This window comes from Nematolebias whitei, chromosome 10 (assembly GCF_014905685.2).
Source record: "Nematolebias whitei isolate Nwh7 chromosome 10, NemWhi1, whole genome shotgun sequence".
Taxonomy (NCBI): domain Eukaryota; kingdom Metazoa; phylum Chordata; class Actinopteri; order Cyprinodontiformes; family Rivulidae; genus Nematolebias; species Nematolebias whitei.
In genome coordinates, this window is record NC_056507.1 from 30,578,294 (window position 1) to 30,588,232 (window position 9,939).

At 38.8% G+C, this 9,939-nt stretch overlaps 1 protein-coding gene across 1 annotated transcript; it reads right to left on the reverse strand.

Moving 5' to 3' along the window:
• Positions 1-2,339: 2,339 nt before the first annotated feature.
• Positions 2,340-6,759, reverse strand: rsl24d1 (ribosomal L24 domain containing 1). Its single transcript, XM_037683600.1, has 6 exons — positions 6,607-6,759; positions 5,208-5,321; positions 5,041-5,113; positions 4,892-4,955; positions 4,688-4,773; positions 2,340-2,702 (listed from the first exon to the last, which is right to left on the reverse strand). The coding sequence occupies exons 1-6, from the start codon at positions 6,685-6,687 to the stop codon at positions 2,629-2,631; spliced, it is 492 nt and encodes a 163-aa protein (XP_037539528.1). The 5' UTR covers positions 6,688-6,759; the 3' UTR covers positions 2,340-2,628.
• Positions 6,760-9,939: the final 3,180 nt, after the last annotated feature.

The following is a 9,939-nucleotide window of genomic DNA, read 5'->3' on the forward strand; positions in this document are numbered from 1 at the left end:
GCCGGGGGATGTGCCAGGCTTTCTCCGTCGCTGCAGTGCAGCGTGAGACCTGAGCCCAGGCAAAAGTGAATTGTTTATTTAAAATAATAAAGTCCGTGCGACCCGAACCGAGCCTTTAGTCCCGTTCCTCGGCAACCAGGCCACCGGGAATTGTCCCGTCGTGCCCGACGGTGAATCCGCCACTGGTGGAGAGCATCCTGTGCTCCAGCATCAACATGTGGCATGGAGGCTGCACAGCTGCAGAAAGAAAAGCTTTGCAGAGAGTGGTGAAGGCTGCACAGAAGTCTGTTGGAGTCAGTCTCCCCACCATCACAGACATCTACACCTCCAGATGCAGGAAGAGAACCACCTGCATCATGAAGGACCCCACTCATGCAGCCCACTTTTTGACCTGCTCCCCTCAGGCAGAAGGTTGAGGAGCATTAAGTGTAGAACCACTAGACTGAGGAACAGCTTCTACCCTGAAGCTGTTGAATCCCACTCATGAATCATGTGAAAAAATACCACTTGATTGTTGATATTTGCTGCTATGATGTATTTCCTGCTGCTGTGTTCATTCATACTCATCTACTCACATATTCTGTTTTGTGTTGTTGTTCAGCGTATTGTTTTGTACTACTAGTGCTTAGTGTATTCTTAGTTTAGTGTATTTCTTTGTCATACCTTAGCTCTTATGAGTTTTTATTTATAATTTATACTTTTGTTGGATGTAACTGGGACCCTGTGTACAATTTTGTTCCATGACAAATAAAGAAACCTTAACCTTAAGACACTGTACAATCTACGTAGCAAAGCTCATTTAATACATTAGTGAATGCAACGGACATGTTTGAATCGTAACATTCACTCCCACACATGGTAAAAATGTTGGCTGAGGGAGAATCCTTGATGTAAAGACCCCACCCACCTCACACACCAGTGTATAAATGGTACAGATCTATAATATTGCTAATTTGTGTTACCAATTCAATTATTTGACCTCCGGTTCACTTACCATGACGCAGACACAATTTGCCTAAGTTATTCCTGCCAAAAATTGTATATATTTTTTCCATAAATGGCTTTAGTTTTGTTTAATTTTTATTCTTATTGATAATACACTGCCTGGCCAAAATAAAAGGTCACACACTAACGCTTCGTTGGACCGTCTTTAGCTTTGATCACAGCAGCATTCACTGTCGTTTCAATAAACTTCTGCAATGTCACAAGATCTACTTCCATCCAGTGTTGCATTCATTTTTCACCAAGATCGTAATAGCAAACTCTGACCACTGGGCAAAGCCTTCTCCAACACATCCCCAAGATTCTCAACGGGGTTAAGGTCTGGACTCTGTGGTGGCCAGTCCATGTGTGAAAATGATGCCTCATGCTCCCAGAACCACTCTTTCACATTTCGAGCCTGATGAATCCTGGTATTGTCATCTTGGAACATGCCCGTGCCATCAGGGAAGAAAAAAAATCCACTGATGGAATAACCTGGTCATTCAGTGGACCTCATTCTTTGAGCACATACTGGTGAACCTAGACCTGACCAACTGCAGCAAGCCCACATCATAGCACTTCCCCCACAGGCTTGTACAGTAGACATTTCTTCCTCAAAGACGATGGGTCCTCACTATCCTTCCAGTTTTTAATAATGTGTTGGACAGTTCTTAACACAATCTTAGTAGTTTCTTCAAGCTCCTTAGATGTTTTCTCTGCTTGATGCCAATGATTTGACTCTTCTCAACAGACTGACATCTTTTCCATGACCACGTCATGTGTCTTTCAACATGGTTGTTTAAGAAACGAGAAGCAACCCATTGCACCAGTTGAGGTTAAATAACTTGTTACCATGATAATCATCCATGCAGTAATTATCCAACAGGAGGCTCGTACCCATATTCTTAGTTAAATCCAAGTGGCGACTTTTTTTTTTGACCAGTGAACATTTTAGTGAATGTGGCAAACTGTACGAGTCCCATGTAGAAAATTTCATTCCTAAACAAGAACATCCTCACAGAACTACTCATTTGAATAGTTGTTTTGTCCCAGTTGTATTAACCATTTTTCTTTGTTTAAACAAACTTTCATTAACAAATATTAGTTGTGTAAACATAACATTGATAAGTTGATAGCTTTTATTAAGGTGGTTTAGAATCTGCTAAAAAATATAAGAATGTCTATGAAAAGGTTTGACAGTGAACTTTCCTTTTCCAAAATGTTCTTTATAGTTTATACCAACAACAGCCACACTGATTTAAGGAGTTTATTTGAAACATTTGATGCGAATTTAAAATAAAACAGGCCTGATGTCTTTTCTATTTCCAAAAATATCCCAAAACATGAACATGTTCCTCTAAATGAGTCTTTAATTTATTGTTGGAAACATTTTGACATATTCTGCACATTACTGCAAAAACTTATCAAAGAGAAGAGTAAATCTATTTTTTAGACTGGGCAACCAGTCTAAAAAACAGAAAAGAATGAGTCTGGGTGAAAGGGCTTTATACGGTCACTGGAGACAACTGCAGTCATTTCATGCTGAGGACAGAGAGGTGTCCATTGTTTGTTATCTTGAAATTTTAACTCCAAATAAATCTAATAATACAAGTGCACTGAAGTGCAAAATGACACTTGAGCTTCAAATTAATCATCATCTCCCATTTCCATATCTTCCTGTAGTCGCTGCACCATTTTGTCTTCCATTTGTTTGGCTTTTCCTGCAAAAACAAAGAAAAAGTTAAGTAAGCTTCACAGGATCGCCATAAGTGAGCTCATTGTGTCATTTTCTAATATGTCACTTTCCTTTTGATAAAACAAAACATCAATCACAAAACAGTCAATACTGTTCAAACAGAAAAGCATACATCATCTTGTCACGCGAATAAATGTTCACTTGGACTGAATGCTGCATGTTGTCCAACTTTAGTCACATCCGCTGAGGGAGGTGTGACCAAATTACCGTAAGTGCCGTTGTACAAGCCGCAACTTTTGTCTCACTCTTTGTACCCTGCGGTTTACATGCAGGAGCGTTTTATTTATGCTTTTTTTTTTCACAATTTATATTTTATTTTGTAAGACTTCCTGCCGTCTCTCTGTAACTTCCTGCCACTGACTAACATTTTCCTTTGACAGTGGCTCCCAGCACTCTGCTCCTCGTGGGGGCAGATGTTTGTGACACAATTTAAGTTTCTCATATTGTCTTGCTCCTTTTTGTTTCTTTTCTTTCATTTAATGTTTTTATATATGTATTTCTCAATTTTCATCATTTTGTAACCCCCCCCCAGCTTGTAAACTCTAGTTATGACACCCTTCACGAGTGTTTGTATACAGCTTTCTATTTTGTAGTGTTCTGTAGTTCTGTGTGTTTATTAATTTAAAATAAATAAAATAGTTGTGACACAAAGAGAATGCCCTCAGGAAATCACATGTACAAGGTGTTTAGCTCAGTTTTAAAGACCCAACCATAACTCCACCCACTCTGTCATCATGTGACCAGAAGTCTAACCTTAACGACCAATGAGATTGTGTCCAAGACACACGTGCATTAATGATGCTTCCTGTTTACAGTAAGCAAAGGTTTAAAAAAACTAAATTCTTCAGATCAGTTACTGTATTTTACGCCTCGTGCACAGACTTTGTTCATTCATCAATAATGGAAAACGCACAGAGGATTTCTCATGATGCAGCTTTCAAATTAAAAGCTATTGATCTGGCTATCAGAAAGAAATAGAGCTGCCGCACGTTAGCTCTGCACTGAAGAGGACTTTCATGGTTTCAGTGCACAGGAGGACGAAGAACAGAGCGATGAGTGACTTTTGGTCGACTAGCTGTACCTTTTTATTTATTTATTTTTTGTTTTTAGCCGTGTTAAAGGCTGTTCCCACTCCCCTGGGTCACGACGCAGGCTCCGCTGAGCGGAAGTCATCTAAGCAGTCAAGTCTGTACATGTTTTAATTAAAGTTTTTTAATTCTTTCTGTGAACGGTAAATGTGAGTTTAAATACCAGGATCTCATTTAAGCTCATCTCATGCATGAAACTGAGCGGTGGAGGGGGCTGCTCCCTCTTACTCCCGCTCCTGCTCATATTAGCGCTGAGGAGAAATCCCGTCAATTTATTTAAGATAATTTAGAAAGTGCATTTAAAAACAGCAGCTAATACAATACTGTTTAACAATAAAACTCAATGGTACTACTGGTAATTTAATTAATATTTACCACATTTTACGGGTTCCATTTGACTTCCGGTCACATGACATCGTTAAGATTTCTGGGTAATATTTCCCAGTATATAATTTTTAAATAATTTCAGTTAAGTAGGGCTTTGGCAGTTCTGTCCAGTGATTATGCTTAGATAGTTCTTGTGTTCATTTTGAAGGTTTAATGGATCTAACCATGAGTCAGACAGAGAAGCTTCATGAAGTGTGTGTGTTAAAAGCAAGCTCTAGTCTGTGAGCACCATCAAGTGGAGATTCTTGTACTACAACAAGAAAACAGCACTGATGGAGTCGGGCACACATTCATATAATGAACAGTGGATACAAGCAGCTTCATAAAGGCCAGGGCGTCTTATTTATCTACAAAATTATGATTCATCTTATATTTAATAAGTACAGTTTTGACACAGGTTCTTTCTGTTGTCCGACAATTACGGTAAATTCTCTGCATAAAGTTGGGCCAACGAATATGAATGATAATGCTTTACCTGCGTGTGGAGCTTTGATAAGGTGAATATTTTTCTTCACTTCGTTTATGGCCTCCTCTTTCTCCAACTGTTTGCCCTTCTTTAATCTACACAGAGCAAAATAAAACATATTTTCATCTTACAAATCAAAGTTGTTTCTGTCAAATCTCACAAATGCAGCAACTTTAAGGGAGAAAAATACTTCCAGACAAATGTAGCACTTACCTGTTCATGATAAATCTTGCCTGTCGTTTTTGTTTTATTTCCTCTACACGTTTCATTGCCTCCACTGTAAAAGTGGTAAAAGGTGAAACATAAATATGTGCGCAGATAAAAAGTGCAGCGTTTTTCAAAAATGTCGATTCGGACATTACCTGTCTTGTCCCAGATCTCCCTGTTATATTTCACGGGAATATTTCTGCGTTTTTCAAACTCCAACGAGTTGTCCTAAAAAGACAAAAGTTTTTGTTGGTTCAAAAACACAAACACAATTTTATTTAGTCAGGGAGCAAAAGAAAAACAAAAGCAAAGGTAAGCTTACCACCGTTAGCTCTTTGCCAGATGCTTTTCTGAAAGCTTTGGTCCATCTGATCTTTCTTGGGTTTCGCTTCTTCTTAAATCCCCGGTGGCATTTTGATTTGCAGAACCTAAATGTCTAACAATAAGAAAATAAATAAAAATCTGACAAATGATGATCAGATTTAGATGGAAAAATTGGTATGCAAGTTCACATGGATGTTGCACATATCAGAAATAACTGGAACTAAAAAGATATTTAATTGTGTCAAAACTGTTCATGTTTAGACTTTTTTTTTGTATGGTCAAATAATATGTCAGCTGATATTTGCACACAACAAACAAAGAAATTGAGATTTAAATATAAACATTGGACAAAATGGGCAGGACAGCACTACACACTTAAATCAAAATTATTATTAATAATTTTTACAGTGTAAATCTGGATAAAAGGTTTTACTTTAGCTGTATTTAAGTACGTTGTTTAAACTGTCTTTAACAGGTCCAAATATATTACACTGAAATTAATAACATTTGAGATGTTATCTGAATTGTATGCACGCACAATATATACTGTCATAGTTGATGATTACTATTTTGCTCAAGTATCTGCACAAAAAATATGAGCAACTATTTTTAAATACTACTTCACCACATGATTAAAAAAAACTGTCTTAACATGTTCAAAATTTGAACTGTATTGTGCTTTTTTTTTTTTTTACAATTTTAGTGGCATAAAAATTGTAGTATACAGTAAAACTATTTTGTAGTTGGAGACCAAAACAAATAAAATAGGTATTTTATGTTTTCATACATAAATTATCAAAACAAAAAGCCAAAAACCTGTTAATAAATGGTAGCTAAAACAGCTTATCTTGACTTGCCATTTTAGAGTAAAATATTTTTAAAAAATGCAGATTCAACCAATTATTGAGATAAAACTAAATGTTAGAAATCTTAAATTGTGAAGAACTTTTTCTCTTTAAAAGACTTGCGCATTTGACCACAAAAAAATAACTACCTTGTTTATAAACATCAGCAAATGTTTGGTAAACAACAAGTAAAAACCTCTCAAAGTCAAAGTTTGTTTATTGTTCGGTTTGTTTTGATTTTATAACAAGTCCCACGTGCCAACAACAGAGGGCGCCATTACTCCATAAATTAAGAAAAAAGGCCCGAAGTTTAGACCAGATAAAACTGTAAAAATATTATATGAGGACGACAGTTCTCAAATAGCCAAACAAGTTTACAATTATTTAATTCTCGTCTGTTTGCCATTTCATCATCGATAATCCGTCCGTTTTCTCTCACGGTCTGTTTGTAGCACGTTACAGGCACGTTACGGTAAGCTAGCATTAGCAACCAGCTACGAACGTTTAAACATGAGCTTATGCTAAAAGCACAGCCGGAAAACAGCTCCATACCTTACAGTCGTTCCGTACAAACATCATTCCGTGTCCGGGGTAGACCGGTCCCGAGCAGTAATAACACTTTTCGATGCGCATCTTCGCGGAACAAACGCTGCGTGTGGCAGCTCATGTAAAAAAGGACGGACCGGAAACTGACGAACTTCTTCTTCTCGTGATATCAGACAAATCTCACGCTGAAGACCGACCGCCCCCTGGTGGTTCATTCTTTAATTACGTCCACCATTCAAAGGTTTGAGTTATGTTTACAAAATCATTTTCACCAAAAAACATAAGAACTAGATTGAGGATTGGTGATTAAAGAAGGAACTGAGTTAGAGCTGTTTTTAAGTTTGATCATATCAGTTAGCTGTGGCGGCCATCTTGAATTGGTTAGGGTCAGTCACAAAATAACCAACAGTAAGGGGACCAGATTTCTGAAATTAAATCTGGGAGTGGGGACATTTTCAGCTCAGAGATTAAAAAATAATTAAATGTCATCAAGATGGAATGAAGAAACTGGGACATTTACTGTTTCATTTATTTTTTACAAACAATATATATGTATGTATAGGTCTATTCAACAAAAATGCTCAGGGGGCCACAGTTACTGAAAGCCAGCAGCTCAGAGGTCAGACATCCAGCAATTAAAGTCATAATGTAAATAAACCAAGTATTACAATTATATTTTACGTTTTACATTTGTTTATTTTATTGCATTGAATCATAAATGCAATAAACAGAACCCAAAAGCCAATCCCAGAACCAAAAATAAATATTATCAGGTCATTGGTGGGCCGGATTGAAGTCACACACGGACCCTGAAATGGCCCGCGGGCCACCAGTTGAATAGACCTGGTGTATACTCATGTAAGTGAGCAAGAATATGTTGTGTGTGAATGTGAACATTTATATAGTAGTCTCTTATCGCACGGGTTACGTTCCAGACACCCCCGCTATAAGTGAAAATTTGCGGGACGTTAAATTTATTTTAGTATATATATATATATATATATATATATATATATATATATATATATGTGTGTGTGTGTGTGTGTGTAAAGGCTTTATCAATCCTTCCCACACTCTTGCAATGTTCTTAACAATGTTCTAAACTCTCTGAACGCTCTAAGAGCACAGAGAAAGAGAGCAGACAGACTGATGCTACGGTTACTGAACCCATCTGCTCCTGGGATACAGAGCACAATGCTCTGGTTGGTCACCTTCCATCAATCAGCCAATTGTGTGTCGTGTACAATCTTACGGGTAAAACTTGTGAAAACAGTGAATCTGCGAAAGTCAAACCGAGAAGTAGCGATGGACTACTGTACTTACATAGGTGTGTATAAGTACACAGTGTATGGTTACATAGTTGATGTGTGAATGTACCTGTTCTATGTGTTTGTCCTGCAAAGACTGGGACCTGACAATAAACAAGCCCAAAACTGAAGTCATGCACATCAAGTGCCCAGATCCAGCCCTGGTCAAACATCACATACTAGAAATGTTCCGCCAGCCTTCTCTGCTCCTCATTCTAAACAAGAGGTGGCAGCACATAACCATGGAGGAAACTACACAATCACTGGAACCATAGTGAGGACTGGTCGTCTCTGTTGGCTGTGCCATGTATGTGAAAAGATGATGATCAGACACCAAAGCAGCTTCACTTAGAGAGGTAGCTGAGAGAACAAGAGCATAGGGCCGACCAAAGAAAAATGGAAAGACAGGAAGATATGATGATCTGTGGCTTCGACCATATCTGGTAGGACACAGCAGACAGAGAGCAATGATGCTACAAACTGTGGCACACTTAGGATCTGTCTGAGGCCCACCTGACCCAGAGAGGCAAATGTCTGAGCTGTCACAGGGTTCCTGTTCATCACCAGTGATGTAGACCCAAAACACTCTGAAATTACATTTCAGAAAAATAAATACTTTGGCCTTTTATTTTTTACATAAAAAAACATTGATTTATTTAATAAACAGAACACAATAACTGCGAGAAGCCACAACCTCAGACTCCTTTGGCCAATGTCAACTATTGATCAAAAGTCGACCAGTAATTGTTCCTGTTGTTGATCCAGCCTGTTCCAGGTCCATCGTCCACCTACTGGACTCAGATGAGAGTCAGTGTGTGATCCTCGCAGGCTCTCTGGATGAATTTTAAAGTGTGCTCTGCCTCAGTGGGAAGAGGTTAGGAAGCCGTCGACTTGTCGATAGGTTAGCCAGAGGAACGTCCAGACACTGCAGGTCCCAGATCCTCACACTCCCCCTCAGGTGGCGTTTAGCAGCAGACAGGTGGTGTCACATTTGGACCTTTAGGTCAAAATGACCCAAGGGAAACAGGAGGTAATCTACTGTCCAAGCCCAAAAGCAAAAAGCCCCAAGAACCTCATAAAGATCCCCAGAAAAAGCCCCACCTCTGTTGTGCATAAGATTTTTATCATCAACTCCTAATTATGCATACACAACATACATACTTCTTCTACTTCATGTCTCAAAGAGGACATCATGTCATATGATTATGCATAAAGGATAGAGTTACAGACACCTCTTTTCTCTGATTGTGAAAAAAGGAAAATATGCACTTTAAGCACACAGAGGCATGGTGATTCTTCTCTTCAGTCTCTTTGTTTCTTCTGGTCCAACTTGTTATATTCAACGCTGTCTCCTCTCATTGGCTGAAACTGACAGCTTCCAAAATTTACATCTCCATTTCTTCCAGTTTGCTGCAGCTGGGAGGATCTGATAACATGTCTGGTTAACGCAGGTTGGCCTCCATATACACTGGACCCATTTTCAAGTGGGGTCCGTGCCTGGTATGGTCCAGTTCAGTGACCAGCAGGAGCAGGTGGACCTGGGAATGACCTCCGATGCTGCACATTCTCATAAGCAGTCTCTGTCAGTGGGTCAGTGATCAGTTCCTGGCTGATACATGTGATCAGATGAAGACTCACATTTTTCCATCTCTTCATCTGATGTTTGTGTCACATAAATGTGGTCTCCTATAAAAGTAGGAGCAATGTTCTTCAAGTTTTCACTTCTGGGCCTCCCAGACCTCTTAACAACATTTGTCAGCAAACCCTAACAATCAATTCAGTTTATTTATATAGCACCAAATCACAACAAAGTTGTCTCAGGGCACTTTACAGGAACATTCACATACATAGAAAAGTCAATTAGTAAAGTTCTCTATATAAGAAAACCGGCAGACCCGTTGAATCTTCACTTCATCACAGTCTCTCATCCTGAGCAAGCACAGTGGCAACAGTGGAAAGAAAAAACTCCCTTTTAAAAGGAAGAAACCTCCAGCAGAACCAGGCTCAGGACAAGTGACCATCTGCTTTGACT

Coding starts and splice junctions, on each gene's coding strand:
- rsl24d1 (XM_037683600.1), bottom strand. CDS start 6,687: ATGCGCATCGAAAAGTGTTATTACTGCTCGGGACCGGTCTACCCCGGA. Junction 4,774..4,891: donor GCAAGATTTATCATGAACAG/GTAAGTGCTACA, acceptor TGCTCTGTGTAG/ATTAAAGAAGGGCAAACAGT. Junction 2,703..4,687: donor TATCAAAGCTCCACACGCAG/GTAAAGCATTAT, acceptor TTGTTTTTGCAG/GAAAAGCCAAACAAATGGAA.